The sequence below is a fragment of the Oncorhynchus kisutch genome, linkage group LG15 (genome assembly GCF_002021735.2).
Source record: "Oncorhynchus kisutch isolate 150728-3 linkage group LG15, Okis_V2, whole genome shotgun sequence".
NCBI lineage: Eukaryota > Metazoa > Chordata > Actinopteri > Salmoniformes > Salmonidae > Oncorhynchus > Oncorhynchus kisutch.
This window is the reverse complement of record NC_034188.2, coordinates 27,977,140-27,993,594: the sequence shown is the minus strand read 5'-3', so window position 1 is coordinate 27,993,594 and position 16,455 is coordinate 27,977,140. Positions and strand designations below refer to the sequence as shown.

At 44.0% G+C, this 16,455-nt stretch overlaps 1 protein-coding gene across 14 annotated transcripts in view; it reads left to right on the top strand.

The window, feature by feature from the left end:
• Positions 1 to 16,455, top strand: part of LOC109878377 (protocadherin alpha-C2-like) — a 203,640-nt gene that overhangs the window by 146,145 nt on the left and 41,040 nt on the right. The window contains exon 1 of one of the 14 annotated variants that reach the window (XM_031789989.1): positions 11,019 to 13,912. The exons of the other annotated variants lie outside the window; for them this stretch is intronic. Coding sequence (XP_031645849.1) covers positions 11,342 to 13,912 — 2,571 coding nt within the window. The 5' untranslated portion in view covers positions 11,019 to 11,341. Of the gene's footprint in view, positions 1 to 11,018; positions 13,913 to 16,455 lie in introns of those variants that run through there. 14 annotated transcript variants of the gene reach the window in all.

Below are 16,455 nucleotides of genomic sequence, written 5' to 3'. Positions count from 1 at the left end.
GAACCACAGGGTTCTTCCACATCCATCCCCATCCACCCAGCATGGACACAAAGCCAGGGTTCTCAGTGGAGTGATAGAGGGGACCGGTGGCTGCCTGCTGTCTCAGATAGCTTTGTTTACCACAACATGAATCTGTTTGATTTATTTTCAGGCAGAACAGGGACAGACCAAGTGCTGTTTAACCCTTCCAGGACCCCAGGGGAGAGATTTACATGGCTTTTAGTTCTGTCATGCCCTTTACACTGAAAGGGAGGATACACTGGGGAAGCCATAGCCAAGCGCATCCAGAACAGTCTCTCCATCCAACCCTTTGCACTGAAAGGGAGGGTACACTGGGGAAGGCACAGTCAAGCAAATCCAGAACAGTCTCTCCACCTCATTCTTTATACATGGGAAAGGAATCATCATCTCTATTGAAACTACGATTTGATATCTGAGATGAAGAGGTTCTAAAGCATGTTATTAATGAGTTAAATACACAGGGGTAAACCCACCCAACACTTTCGAGTAGGGCCTTAGATTCCTGAGTCTTTAGATAGAGATTCTTGTTAGAAGTATATGTAGTCTTTAATAATACATGGTTTTAAAAAGTTAAAGTGCTGATGCTGCTAGACTAGTAGAATGTTATTAATCAGACATGATGCAATGCAGTTAATAGTTTTGCCGCATATTTGTCTTTGATCTCATCTCAGTGCACCGGGAGGTGTTGAAGATATATGTTTCTGCTCTGGATGTATTAATAGGAGATACAGTGCCTTCAGAAAGTATTCATACCCCTTGACTTATTCCACATTTTTCTTGTGTTCCAGCCTGAATTCAAAAAGGATGAAATAGATTGTATTTCTCACCCATCTACACACAATACCCCATAAAGCCAAAGTGTTTAGACATTTTTGCAAATGTATTGAAAATGAAATACAGAAGTTTACATATTACCAGTCAAAAGTTTGGACACACCTACTCATTCCAGGGTCTTTCTTTATTTTTACTATTTTCTACATTGTTGAATAATAGTGAAGACATCAAATCTATGAAATAACACATATGGAATCATGTAGAAAGCAAATCAAATATATATTTATATTTGACTTTCCTCAAAGTAGCCACCCTGTGCTTTGATGACAACTTTGCAAACTCTTGGCATTCTCTCAACCAGCTTCATGAGGTAGTCACCTGGAATCAGATGCGACCTGTCATTCAGGGCAGGTGGGGCTTCGAGCCCCACATTTTTTGCCAAAAAATAAATATATATACACAGTCGGGAGAACAAGTATTTGATCCACTGCCGATTTTGCAGGTTTTCCTACTTACAAAGCATGTAGAGGTCTGTAATTTTTATCATAGCTACACTTCAACTGTGAGAGACGGAATCTAAAACAAAAATACAGATGATATTTTTAAGTAATTATCATTTTATTGCATGACATAAGTATTTGATCACCTACCAACCAGTAAGAATTCCGACTCTCACAGACCTGTTAATTTTGCTTTAAGAAGCCCTCCTGTTCTCCACTCATTACCTGTATTAACTGCACCTGTTTGAACTCGTTAATGGTATAAAAGACACCTGTCCACACACTCAATCAAACAGACTCCAACCTCTCCACAATGGCAATCTAGGCCCTAACAGTTTGTGGACTCCGTTCATCACTGCTATAGTGCAATTCATTTATTGTTTAGTGTTGTGTTGTGTAGTGGCTTTTTTTTTGCCCCACCAAGATCTACATGCTAAAATCGCCACTGTCTGGAATGCAATTCAATTAACAGTTGTGCCTTGTTAAAAGTACAATTGTGACCTGTTTCAGGAAACTAGACATATGTCCCTGGTCACTACTTAACAAGAGAGCCATTTTGAATGTTAACTTTAAAAAAAAAATCTAAATGCTTTTTTTGGGCAGCAATGCGTTCTCGAACTTGTGCACATTCATGTACCTTAATAGCAAACTTGTATGCCATCTGTAAATACAAATACAAATACAATTGTTAAATCACGAGCCTAGCTGATTTAGCCAGAGAAAAAGCCAGCAACCTTCCCACTAGCCATGATTGGCTGAGATAATGATTGGGCTGGATTTGCCGAGAGATGAGTTTGGATTGGTCTGCTGTATAGCACGGGTCTGTCTATTTGAGCACATTTGTGGAATTTCTTTCCTTCTTCATGCGATTGAGCCAATCAATTTGTGTTGTGGTAGATGTCGGGGTATACAGAAGATAGCATTATTTGGTAAAAGACCAAGTCCATACTTTGGCAAGAACAGCTCAAATGTCCTGCTGAAAGGTGAATTTGTCTCACGGTGTCTGTTGTGAAGCAGACTGAACCAGGTTGTCCTTTAGGATTTTACCTGTGCTTAGCTCTTTTCCATTTATTTTCATCTTAAAAAACTCCCTAGTTCTTGCTGATAACAAGCATGCCCATAACGTGATGCAGCCACCACCATGTTTGAAAATATGAAGAGTGGTACTCAGTGATGTGTTTTATTGGATTTACCCCAAACAAAACACTTTGTATTCAGGACATTAAGTTAATTTCTTTGCCACATGTTTTACTGTTTTGCTTTTGTTCCTTATTGCAAACAAGATGCATGTTTTGGAAAAATAGTATTCTGTACACGCTTCCTTCTTTTTCAATTTGTCATTTCGGTTAGTATTGTGGAGTAACTACAATATTGTTGATCCATCCTCAGTTTCCTTTCACAGCCATTAAACTCTGTAACTGTTTTAAGTCACCATTGATCTCTTGGGGAAATCCATGAGTGGTTTCCTTCCTCTCCGGCAATTGAGTTAGGAAGGACGCATGTATATTTGTTGTGACTGGGTGTATTGATACACCATCCAAAGTGCAATTAATGTTAATCACTGTTATTGCACACAGAGTGAGTCTATGGAACTTATTATGTGACTTGTTAAGGATTTTTTTTACAACCAGCTCTCACAGTCTCACGTCAGAACTAGACGTTCATCCATGTTTCTCAAACGTCACATTTCAAAGTTGTCCCAAACGTCAAAATTCTGACTTATTGGTTACTTCTCTGTATCGTTCCAAGGTTATGTATTGCGAGCATCCTAAAACGCTGCAACAACAATACGAATTTGATTTAGCGACCCAGACATTCCTGGCCTACAACATCTGGAGCTCATACTTGTATCCATATTTCACAGTGACGATAACAAGTCTACTACCCAGTCTAATTCATAGTTTCAGAGATTCAACAGTGATAATGAATAATTAATTTGAGGATTATAGTGGCCTAAGTCTATTACTGGTGCGCTGAGATGGTTCTTAGTTGTAGCACTCCTTTGTGTCGCTTTGGCTAGGCTATTAAAGCAATATTTTCTCCATTTATGACTTCTGGATGTAAATCTAGCACCATTACATGTAACAGTGACTGAACCTTAGTTAGAACTATCTCGCTAGACAAGTTCCCACAGTAGCATGGGATACCATCTGGTGAGTGGACCACTTAATCCAATCTTAGTCTACACCGGAATGGATTGTAGGTTTGCATTGTTCGGTTTCTTGGAGAGAGAGAAGACATTTTGTCTCCGTTGGTCTCCATTGGTCTACCTCCAACTCTCCATCACCTTTTGAGAAAGTGGGTGTCTGTACTTTTTGGTGGTGTTTTAAATTTGGCTGACACAGTCTTGGATTTTAGACACTGAGATGATGATTCTTGATGCCTGTGGAAATGTAATCTGTTTTCAGACATGAACTCAGAAATCGTAAGGTTAGGCATTAGAATGGTTAGTGTTAAGGTTTGGGATAGGCTTCCAAATATATATATAAAAACAGAGGCAGATGCTTACTCCTATCGCGCCCATCCGCCATCCCTGTCCACAACGCCCTAGCAAAACCAAAGCCTACTTGAAGGTCACCGTGCTCACTGTTGCCCATAGTGGCTGGTTTCTACGTCATCTCCTAACGTTGAATACTGACATGACTGAATTTTTATTCCTGAACTTATTTTGGCTTTGCCATAACAAAGGGGCTTAATACTTACTGACTTGTGACATTTCAGATTTTAACATTTTAATAATTTGTGGCATAAAATCTAAATGTAATCCATTTTAAATTTAGGCTGTAACACAACATAATGTCGAATACAATGTGGATGAAGTCAAGGGGCATGAATACTTTCTGAAGGACTGTAGGATGTCTGGTGGTTAGGTCTGATTTTGTGCTCAGAGTGTTGTGATCAATCTGCGAGATCTGACTTGTGTGATTTTCTAATGCTTTGTGGTAGAGACATACTCTCTTGCAGAGTGAGGGTGTTGTCCTTGGGAAACAGATTCTCTCATCAGCATATTTTGTTTCCATCTCTCTCCTCTGGAGGGGGCCTGAATCTGCCCTTCACAGTCACACTGTCAGACACTGAAGGAGAGGAAAGGAGGAGATCTGCGGCTTGGGACCCACACACACACACAGGCACACAAGCACACTCAGCAGCTTGCAATCAGGTTTCAGTAGTGACATAGCTTAGCGATGGAAGTCAGTAGATGGAGTTCACAGTCTCTGCAGTACCCCCTTACACCAATAGAGGTCCCAGTACTACTGTCTCCCTCTCTCTCTCATCCTGTCCTGGCTGCAAGCTGCAGTGCTCTTGGCACTGAGGCAGAACCCCACCGCACCTTTGATTTTCTCTCGCTCTCTGTGGCCCAGATTCTAATACGTTTAGTTCCTGAAAAACATCTCTCTCCCACCTGTTCCTCAAAACATGGAATATATTGTACCTATCAAGTAATCCCCTAGTCGATTGACGCACTGGTGAGTCAATCTCAGTTACATAACAAAAAAAATCCCCATCAAAATCCTTCAGTTTAAGATAGATTTATGTTTTTTTTTTGCAAGGGATGAGTCTCAATCCACCACATCCGCCAGTCGCACTTCCGCATCTGCGGGGACAGAGAATCGGTCTTCTCACGTAAACGTCTGTAGCATCGAACAGATTGACCTACAAACAAGTGTCAGGAGACTCGTCTGAAGTTGGAGTCTTATGGCTTGAGGTTAGAAGCTGTTAAGAAGTCTTTTGGACCTAGACGTGGCGCTCCGGTACCGCTTGCCGTGCGGTAGCTGAGAGAACAGTCTATGACTAGGGTGTCTTTGACCATTTTTATGGCCTTCATCTGACGGACTCCTAGACTTAGGACAGACACTTCAGAACCTTGTTTCTTATGATTTATGTTTTGACTAAATGTTTGCCATATGAATGTGTTATTCAATGAGTTTCTATGTGCTTTAGTAGTACAGGCCAAAATCAATATTTTAAAATGTTATAATGGAATCATCTCCATCATTGAGCACATTTCTTTTATGGAACTCTTTTTTTCTCAATATGTGATTTGGCCGAACGCTTATGCACTGAAAAGCAAGCATTTTATTTCATTCTCCGTGATGGTGTGGATATTCTGAAAATAAAATGTTGATATAATATTGTGATTTTTGTAGCTAGATTATCAGCACTTCTATTATATTTGTTTCATGGTTGTCAGCCTCTCCTGCTATAACCTAACTCATTTTCTCTGAGGAAATGGATGTTTCGGTCTGTCGATCTACTGTCTTCCTACACAACAGCATGCAGGCATTTCCATGTGTAAAATAATGAAAGATCGAAAGAGAAAAATATATTTTTTGTATTTTCCTCATTTCTTTAATATATTTCCTAAAAGCAAAATATGGCATCAATAGTCATGTAAAAGTCATGTGTCTCACTGGGTGGCCTAAACACTAAGTATTAACTTTGCAGTTTAAAAAAATCACGGTGTAATAACCATGTTGTCTGTGTGTCTGCATGATGAACAGTAGGCGACTCAGAGCTCGGACTCCGTCTGGTGAGGCGGGACATGTATGAGGTCATCACTCCTTGCCCTAAGCACACCAGACGAGACAGCAGCTGACAATAACAAAGAAAGACTCTCAGAGAGAGAAGGAGAGAGTCTCCAGCCCAGACACTCATTCAGACTCTTCCCCAAGCCCAGTCAGTCCCGGTCCCAGTCGTTTGTGGGAAATCTGACTCACAAACGGCGGTCTTCCACATGAGATAACAGACGCTTAGAGAGTGAAATGATGGCTTTTAAACAGGGACGATTACTGTGTATTAATAGAGAGCGTTTTATTAATATGTCCGCCATCTTGCATAATGGATGGTGAGAAGGTAATTAATATTCCACTTTTCAAAAATGCTCCTCTATTTCCAAAAAGAGATGATAGGGTTCTCCCTTTATCTGCTGTCGAGCTCGCCTGTTAGTCGCTCTCCCTTCTCTATCCTCCTGCTCCCCTGTTCCTTGTCCCTCCCTCCCCCTCTCTCACCTGCTCCCTTTCTCTCTCCGGGGTGTTTTTTAATAGAAGACGGGACAGTGTAGTGCAGAGGCAGCCGCGGAGACATTAGCTCCTGTGTTTCCACTTCAGACGTTCCGGTGCCCCTCGGCCACAGCTCTCCCAGCTGGAGCAGCGGATGTCACAGAGAGATGGGGGTAGAAGAGGGAGGGGTTGGAAGGGGGAAGAAGAGGTGAGACAGGAGAGAGGGGGGATAGATTCTCTGAGGAGGGGAGTGTGAGGCAGTTGGGAGGGGGAGAGAGAGGGGGTGGTGAGAGTGAGGGGAGAATGGAATGTTTACTGTTTCTGTGAGTGTAATGTTTACTGTTCATTTTTATTGTTTATTTCACTTTTGTATATTATCTACTTCACTTGCTTTGACAATGTTAACATATCTTTCCCATGCCAATAAAGCATCTTGAATTGAATTGAGTGGGGAAGGGGAAGAGTTGGTGACAAGAGAAAGATGGGATAGAGAGAGACAGTGAGAGGGATCCATTTAAGAGCATTAGGACGTGTTTGTTCTGGCGATACATATGTCTGTTAGTCTTCCGGAGAAGGAATTGAGATAACTTAATCTCAAGCCCCTTGAGTGAAAATAAAACAACCCACAGCTCTGTTGCGCGCAATTAACGGCGGGACAGATGGGCGGGACTCTAACGGGTATAGGGAAAGAGAGATCAGTTACCTGCCCGTGTACAGCTCAATATACAGAGAGAGAGAGAGGAGACAACAGAGTGAATTGGAAAAGGACAGGTGTAAATCCGATGGCGTGTGCAATTGACAAGATAATAGTCTCCTATTTGTATCACTGTCTCAAATTGCCTTAAACACAAATCTTGCACGCACCACCGAGAGAATCTGCTAAACTCGCATGCCTCTGAGACTCACGAGAACGGACTGACACGAGACCCACGCGGTCTCATCTCCAGGACAGCGGAGGACAGTTGATGTGTAAAAAAATAAATAATCACAAAACGTCCATCTCTGCACAAAGGAAAAGTTCCCTCTAGGCCCATCGAACCTAACGGAAGTTCCGTTCCATCCCTGTTCTCTTCAGTTGTATCTCTCCAGCTCCCCAGTTCACCACCCCCTCAGTCTGGCTTTGGAGTGTGAAGAAGAGTCTCTCAGCTATCTATCCATCCACTCCTAACAACGGTGTGACTCACCGCTGAGCGGCTTTCTCGCAGGTTGCCAGCGCCTTTCACAGCTGTAGGCAGAGTGGTCGGTGGAGGAGAGCTGGAGCCGCACTGGGAGAGGGAAGGGTAGTATGGGCGCGTAGCGTGGCCCGGTGGCCGGGTGAATCAGGCTGGCACTGGGGCTCTCTGAGGCCACATCCCAAATAAACACAGCACAACAACTTCATGCTCACTCTACCATACAGATATCCCATTCAGGCTATACTTACTAACCTGAATGTTTGACTTATTGAGAGATAAATATACACACAAATGAATGACCAAAGGCAGTCTATCTAAAACAATATTGTAATTTTGTCTTTTTTTTACATTAATTTGGCTCCAGGTAATGCTAAAAGATTCCAGACAGTCTCCTTTTGGATTGCATAAATCCATATGATGAGACCAGCATTCAATGACATCACCTTTTAGGTCACAATGTCCTTCCTAGCGGTGCTTTGAATGGCACTGCACTCACTGCATGACTCAATCAATTTGAATGGTGTGAAAGCCGATTGTCTAGCAAACTGGCTGTCTGAGTGTTATCTAACTATTGAGCTTTTCCAGAGGTAAAGGGCTCAGAGATGAGACGAGAGACGCGATTCAATTCAGTATGAACCGCTGCCGCTGGCGTAGAAATGAAATTAGTGTCGAAAGATGCTCCCTCTCACTTTGTCGTACTGATCGCATTTGGACTAGAGGCCCCCTCTTAATTGAATTGAATTCGATTTAAATTGGATTTTAATAGGGGTACATGGGTTCAGACTGTACTAATTAGGAGGAAAGTCTGAGCGGGATGATTTGGGCATTTAACGCTACTATCCGACCACCTGCGGACAGACATGCGCATATGAGACATCTCGGCCCCATGTGCAGATGTTTGAGGTGTTTGAGATATTGAGTCGAATTTAAATGAAAAACCAGCAAAGGCTTAACACCCCTACAACATTTGATGAACATACGTTGGTTGTGCAATTATATTGTACATGAAATGTATTTAACCCTCATGTTGTGTTCGTTTCATGTTAATTAATTCTGTGTTCCCGGTTCAAAATGACCTCCCCATTACAGCTGATTATAAATCCACAATAAAACATATATATTATCACCTAATGTTGTTTTAGATCTTTTTTTCAACTTAATTAAGTTATTGTGAACGTTACACGTTTTGAACTTGTGATTGCTATTTATGAGGGGTCGGTGGAGGAGAGCTGGGCTCATACAACTCGTTTTTGAGTTTAAAAAAATCATAATGTATGGATTATTTTGACTATAACCCATACTCAGATGAAACATATTGTGCTATTTATCACAGAATACTTTGTGTCAAAGTTTAACAAGGACTCTCTCCTCCTCACCAGTGTCATGATCAAAGATATGATCAAGAGCCTCACATAGAGTTTATCATTTGGTCATTGTGCTGCCACAGAATGAATTGAAGCAAGGCTTCAAAAAAACTTTATATACCAGAGATGCGTTATACTTATTATTGAAACAATGTTGCGATTGTTTGTGAGAATGCCAACAGGTGTGGTTCCCGTGGTGGAACGATTATATTGGGGAAAGGTTCCCGTGGGGGTTGCCATGGAAGCCAAGAAGGGGGGTAAGGTGTGTGTGTGTGTGTACACACATGCATGTGAGGATCTGGGAGAAGAAGTGTGTCTATCTGATGAATGGGCATGTGCCTGAACTCAATTGTATACACTAATTGTAGTCTCACACATTCATTTCTAATGACCGGTCATTTTGACCAGGAACACTACAAGTGTAGAAAAGTTAAATAAAACACCTAAAATGTAATGAAAATCATTCAAATGTATTCTGTGTGTTCAGATGCCCTGTGTGGACAAAGTCATGGAACCTTATGACAATCAGATTAAATGAATTACATTTTTCAGAGAGAACTTGTAAATCGGTCCAATTCGACCGGAACACAGCAGGAGGGTTAATCTAGCCAGACAGTCTGTGTACAGTGTGATTGTCAAGTCAGAAGGGTCGGTGGCGCAGGATTTTCAAGAAATTTAAACACGTCACGATCGTCTATAAAGCTGAGGTCACTTTTTAATGGATTAACGAAAGTATATCAAGGCGCCAGGAGACAGGGCAGTGTGTGTCTATTAATGTCTGCCAGACTATTACATTACCATTGCTTGGTGTGAACTGCCCCCAAAGCAATCTCTGAAACTACCAGGGGTTATGGTGTCTGTAAAAGCCGTCCCAGCACTCATGGATTCAAAATATTTTGGGGGGGGTGGCAAACAGTTAGCCCTAGATGTTTTTAAGTCGGTCTTTAACACCAGGTGGAAATTTGTATTTGCTGAATTGTATTGGGCTATAGCTTAGATGTTTGGGACAAGTGAGACTTTCGAAAGGAAATGGAGAACTGCTTGTCAACAAATCGACATGAGTCTAAATTATTTGTGCTTTCCACATCTGCAGCGTGCACGAGCTCTGTATTATTCCAGCAATTTGGGTCTGACAGAAGAGGGCATGCTAGTTTGTTTTGACAGATATGGCGAGGGGCTAAGTCTCGAGCATCTTGTTGGTGACCTGGTTCGTTTCGCCCGCTCACCCCGAGTTAACATGCTTCATATGATAACATATAGGCCTAAAGGGGGTGGTCCTGTGTTCTGCGAGTAATATGATGCGAAACTGAAGCGGCAGTCAAGTACCCCTGTAGTCCTAATATACGATCAACCCAGCTGTCACTCACAGGGCAGTAAGTGAGAGGAGGGCGCGAGCAGCAATATTTCAGCACTATGGCTCGTGGGACAGCGACAGGGCACTGGACAGAGTATGCTGTGTTTTGAGAGCTGCTGTACCTAAACAGAGGAGAGGGATTCATACAGCTTTCATTTTTTATCTTTGTGTTGTTTTTCTCGTTCTATTGTCTCTGTTGGTTAACTCCATATTATAATGCTCAGCCTAACTTGATTTGCACCGCCCTGTTGATTCTATTGAGGGCAGAGCCTCTCTTCTCTACAATAATGCAAATATTTCAATAAACTGCCGTGATTATACTTCAAATGTAACGACTCCTTTTATGAGGATAATTGCTGCACAAATACATTTCATTTGTCATTGAATTTATTGATCGATTTCCATAGACTTTTCGATTAAATGTCCGTTATTCCTGTTATTTCTATTTATTCGTTTGGGTCCAGAGCTTTGGCTTAATGGCAGGTTTGGATCAATGAAAAGAGAGAAGTAATCGCCTGGGCGTACGGTTAAATCAGATCAGCAATGTATCTGCCGCACACAATGAAAAGGGCGGTGGCACTCGCTCGCTCGCTGCCTCACTCTCTCTCCCTTTCTGATAAAAAAAAACACAGCCTGCTCGAGCGCGTCAAAAATAGAAAAACGACCGACGGTTAAAAATAATGATGAATTGCAATAAAATTATTGCTATTATTGCTATTCTCAAGGTATTAATGTGTTTTTTCTTTTCATTTGACGTTGTTTTCAATCGGTGAAATGCAGCCAGTACGGTTAGAGAGCACTGCTCCCCCTCCCCCGCTTCCCACAGACACCATTGCACAGATAGGAAGAGAGGGAGGGGGAAGGAGAGAGAGGAGAGGGAGAGAGAGAGCGATAGTCAGCACCCGTGAGAGGGGAACAAGATTCAGCCGCGCGGAGAGAGAAGAGAAAAAAGCAGTAGCCAAACGAACAAAGGAAAACATGGATGTAACGGAAAAACGCTATTTAAAACAAGCACATGTACCGGAGAGGATGTTTTGGTCGTCCTGCACATAGTAGGGGGTAACTCAAGGACTCTTCCCCCTGTTTTTAATGTTGCGCGTGGGGACGCAAGGAAAGCTTTCTCTAATCCGTCTGCGGATCCTGCCTGCTTGCGATGGCTGTGGCGGTGCGATGCTGTTACAGCATAACTCAGAATGTGCCTTTTACTTTTTATTTGGTAATTTTTGTACTCAGTGGCCTTACAAATGCACAAATACGATACACCATTCCGGAGGAGCTCGAGAATGGGGCTGTGGTCGGCGACATTGTTCGCGATTTGGGTCTGGACCTGCAAAAGCTCTCCTCCCGACGCGTCAGAATCACCTCGGACAGCGCACGGAGATATTTCAACATAAATCATAAAAATGGCAAGCTGTCGGTAAGTGACCGCATCGACCGGGAGACGCTGTGTGAATTCAGTGGCACCTGTTTGCTCAACCTAGAAGTGGGGGTTGAGAACCCGCTCGAGGTGCATAATGTGGAGGTGGAGATTCTGGATGCGAATGACAACTCGCCACAGTTCCCCCGGGACGAGTACCAGCTGGAAATCTCAGAGTCTGCCATAACTGGGTCCCGGTTCCCCATCGAGGGCGCGCAGGATGCAGACGAAGGCTCCAACTCAGTTCGCCTCTACCGGCTCAGCAACAATGAGCACCTCGCGCTGGACTCCAACAAGCCCGCGACAAATAGCAAGAACATCCAGCTCGTGCTCAAAAAGCCATTTGACCGTGAGCATACACCATCTCATCAGTTGATACTGACTGCTGTCGATGGAGGCACTCCGGCGCGCACAGGTACAGCCAAAATCAACGTGCGTGTCCTGGATTCCAACGACAACGTGCCTGTGTTCGACAACTCCGTGTACAAAGTGAAACTTTCGGAGAACTCGCCCAAGGGCGCTCTAGTGATAAAGTTAAACGCCACAGACCGGGATGAAGGCACAAACGGGGAGGTGTTTTACTCTTTTAGCAGTTACACCCCAGAGAGGGTGAGACAAATGTTCTCCATGGACACAGATACAGGAGAGATCAGAGTGAAGAAAAACATAGACTATGAGGAGACTAACTCCTATGAGATGTACATACAAGCTATGGACAGGGGTCCTTCTGCAGTGGTAGTCCACTGTAAAGTGGTGGTGGAGGTTTTGGATGTGAATGACAACATTCCTGAAATCGTGCTGTCATCTCTTTCCAGCCCGGTCCGGGAGGATGCCCGGGCTGACACCGTTGTGGCTCTGATCAGTCTTAACGACCGGGACTCCGCCCAGAACAAACAGGTGACCCTGGAGATCCAACCTGGTGTCCCCTTTAAGATCAAGTCCTTCCGGAACCACTACACCTTGGTCACCGCTGCATTCCTGGACCGAGAGACCATCTCCACCTACAACGTCACAGTAACCGCCATCGATGGGGGAATCCCAGCCCTGTCTTCACACATGTCCATTAAAGTTGACGTGGCCGATGTCAATGACAACCCTCCCCGCTTCGAACAGACTTCCTACACAGTGTACATGACGGAGAATAATGCACCTGGCGCATCGATGTGCGTTGTAAAGGCAATGGATGCAGACGCTGGGGAGAACGCTCGCATCACCTACACCGTCCTCAATGACAACAACCACGGCATCCCTGTGGCGAGCTACGTCAGCATCAAACCCGACACGGGAGAGGCCTATGCCCTGCGAGCCTTCGACTTTGAGAAGCTCAGAGAGTTCCACTTCCAGGTGAAAGCCCAGGATGGTGGCGTGCCGCCCCTCAGCCGCGTAGCAACAGTCTACGTTTACATCATGGACCAGAACGACCACTCCCCCAGGGTAGTCCATCCTCCAGCCAATGGGACGCGGACCACCGAGACGCTGATGAAGAATGCAGAGGCGGGGGCTCTGGTGACCAAGGTGGTGGCGTGGGACGGGGACGCAGGTCAGAACGCCTGGCTGGTGTACGCCCTGGAGCAGACCACCTCTGAGCTGGACCTGTTTAAAGTCCACGAGCACACGGGGGAGATCCGCACCATGCGGCGTGTCAGCGAGGACAACTCCACCTCTTTCCTGCTGACCGTTCTGGTCCGTGACCATGGCCTCCCGCCGCTTTCCTCCACCGCCACCATCAATGTGCACGTCATGGAGCTGCCACCCAAGCTGACCCCTGACCCCAAACGCATCATCAGGCCTCACAGCCCGCTGCTGTTCTCCAACGTAACCCTCTACCTGATCGTGGCCCTGAGCGCCACCACCTTTGTGTTCCTTGTCACCATTGTGGTGCTGGCCATCGTCCGCTGCCACGCCTACTGCACCCAGCCCGGCTCCTGCTCGCCCTGCTGTGTGTCCCAAAAGAGTGTCCCCGAGGGGGGCACCTCGGCTGGTGGGGGTGGAGGGTCATTGGGTCGAGGTGGCGGTGGTGGGGGAGGTGGAGGAGGTCAGGGTCAACCCAACAACAACGTTGCTCTGCGGAGGGACCTGAAGGTTGAACCTCACTACATCGAGGTGCGGGGGAACGGCTCCATGACCAAAACGTACTGCTATAAGACATGTATGACGGCCACGTCGGGGAGCGACACCTTCATGTTCTATAACACGGGCCGGCCCCACAGCGGCACCTGGAGCTCCGGGGGATACGTCACCAGTCAGAGTGGACAGAGCCAGATGTTTGTACGCAGGCTGAGCATGCCAGATGCAACCGCCATACAGGTGTGTGTGTGTGTGTGTGTGTGTAACTCTGTGTGTGTCCTGTCATCCCATCCCAACAACACACCATCCACAATACACTGAGGAGCTATTCATGGATAGTTTTTTTGGGGTGTTTTAGTATTTGGGTTTTTCCCTACAGGCAATGTTTTGTGGAACATTGGTGTTTGGCATTTAGAGTTCCAAGGAAGGTGAGGGATGTGTGAGGGCTTCCACTTTTTTTGTTGGGTTTATGCAATATTAAAGGGAAAACCCTCTTCATTGGTCCACTATTGATACAGTCACAACATCTTTTGCATGTCAGCAGTCAAGTTTTCAAGATATGTGACGCTGAAGAAGACAAGTGTCATCGGCCACATCAACATTTTGCTTCATCGTGATGGTGTGGAAAGTTACACTTTGCTGCTTGAAGCCCAAATCCTTAAAACCTTGACTGCTGACATGCAAAACATTTTAGGACTGCATCATCAGTGGACTAATTTAACAAATAACAAACGTTTTTGAGTGGATTTTACCTTCAAGCAGTGCTCTTTTTTTTATCCAATTTAAAAACAAAACAAACATACTGTGGCAGATATGGAGGATTCTGAATTTGCATAAATAATTTACACTGAGTGTCCAAAATGTTAGGAACGCCTGCTCTTTCCATGTCATAGTATGACCAGGTTAATCCAGGTGAAAGCTATGATCCCTTATTGATGTTACCTTACATCTATTCCAATCAGTGTTAATGAGACAGGTTAAAGAATGATTTTTAAGCCTTGAGACAGTTGAGATATGGATTGTGTATGCGTGCCATTCAGAGGGTGAATGGGCAAGACAAATTTTTTTAAGTGCCTTTTAACAGGGTAAGGCAGTAAGTGCCAGGTGCACAGGTTTGAGTGTGTCAAGAACTGCAACACTGCTGTTTATTTCACGTGCAGCAGTTTCCTGTGTGTATCAAAAATGGTCTACCGCCCAAAGGACATCCAGCCAACTTGACACGACTGTGGGAAGCATTGGAGTCAACATGGGCCGGCATCCCTGTGGAACACTTTCAACACCTTGTAGAGTCTACATTGTAGAATAATAGTGAAGACATCAAAACTATGAAATAACACATGAAATAATATAGTAACCAAAAAGGTTTTCAACAAATAAACAAATATTTTATATTTGAGATTCTTCAAATTAGCCACCCTTTGCCTTGATGATAGCTTTGCACACTCTTGGCATTCTCTCAACCAGCTTCATGAGGTAGTCACCTGGAATGCATTTCAATTAACAAGTGTGCCTTGTAAAAATTTAATTTGTGGAATTGATTTCCTTCTTAGTGTGTTTGAGCCAATTAGTTTTGTTGTGACAAGGTAGGGGTGGTATACAGAAGATAGCTCTATTTGGTAAAATACCAAGTCCATATTATGGCAAGAACAGCTCAAATAAGCAAAGAGAAACGACAGTCCATGATTACTTTAAGACATGAAGGTCAGTCAATGCGGAAAGTGCAGTTGCAAAAACTATCAAGCGCTATGATGAAACTGGCTCCCATGAGAACCGCCACAGGAAAGGAAGACCCAGAGTTACCTCTGCTGCAGAGGATAAGTTCATTAGAGTTACCAGCCTCAGAAATAATAATAAGAGACTTGTTTGGGCCAAGAAACACGAGCAATGGACATTAGACTGGTGGAAATCTGTCCTTTGGTCTGATGAGTCCAAATTTGAGATTTTTGGTTCCAACCAACATGTCTTTGTGAGATGCAGAGTAGGTGAACGGATGATCTCTGCACGTGTAGTTCCCACCGTGAAGCATGGAGGAGGAGTAATGGTGTGGCGTTGCTTTGCTGTCTGTGTTTTATTTAGAATTCAAGGCACACTTAACCAGCATGGTTACCACAGGATTCTGCAGAGATACACTATCCCATCTGGTTTGCGCTTAGTGGGACTATCTTTTGTTATTCAACAGGACAATGACCCAACACATCTTCAAGCTAGTAAGGGCTATTAGACCAAGAAGGAGAGTGATGGAGTGCTGTATCAGAAGATCTGGCTTCCACAATCACCCGCCCTCAACCCAATTGAGATGGTTTGGGATGAGTTGGACAGCAGAGTGAAGGAAAAGCAGCCAGCAAGTGCTCAGCATATGTGGGAACTCCTTCAAGACTGTTGGAAAGCATTCCAGGCGAAGCTGGTTGAGAGAATGCCTCGATGACAGTTTGGCACACTCTTGGCAAAGGTTGGCTACTTTGAAGAATTAAGTATATATATCATTTATTTCGACGTGTTTTATACTTTTTTGGTTACAACATGATTCCATATGTGTTATTTCATAGTTTTGATGTCTTCACTATTATTCTTCCATGTAGAAAATAGTAAAAAGAAAGAAAACCCTTGAATGAGTAGGTGTGTCCAAACTTCTGACCTGTACTGTAGATATATTTTATATATATCACTCTTATGTCAGAGACCTTGAACACTAAAAACCTAAAAATCGCAGTGCCACTCCCAGGTCTCCTTCCTATCCTTTGTTTATTCTTGTCAGTAGTCTGGTACTGTTACCTGCGCAGGCT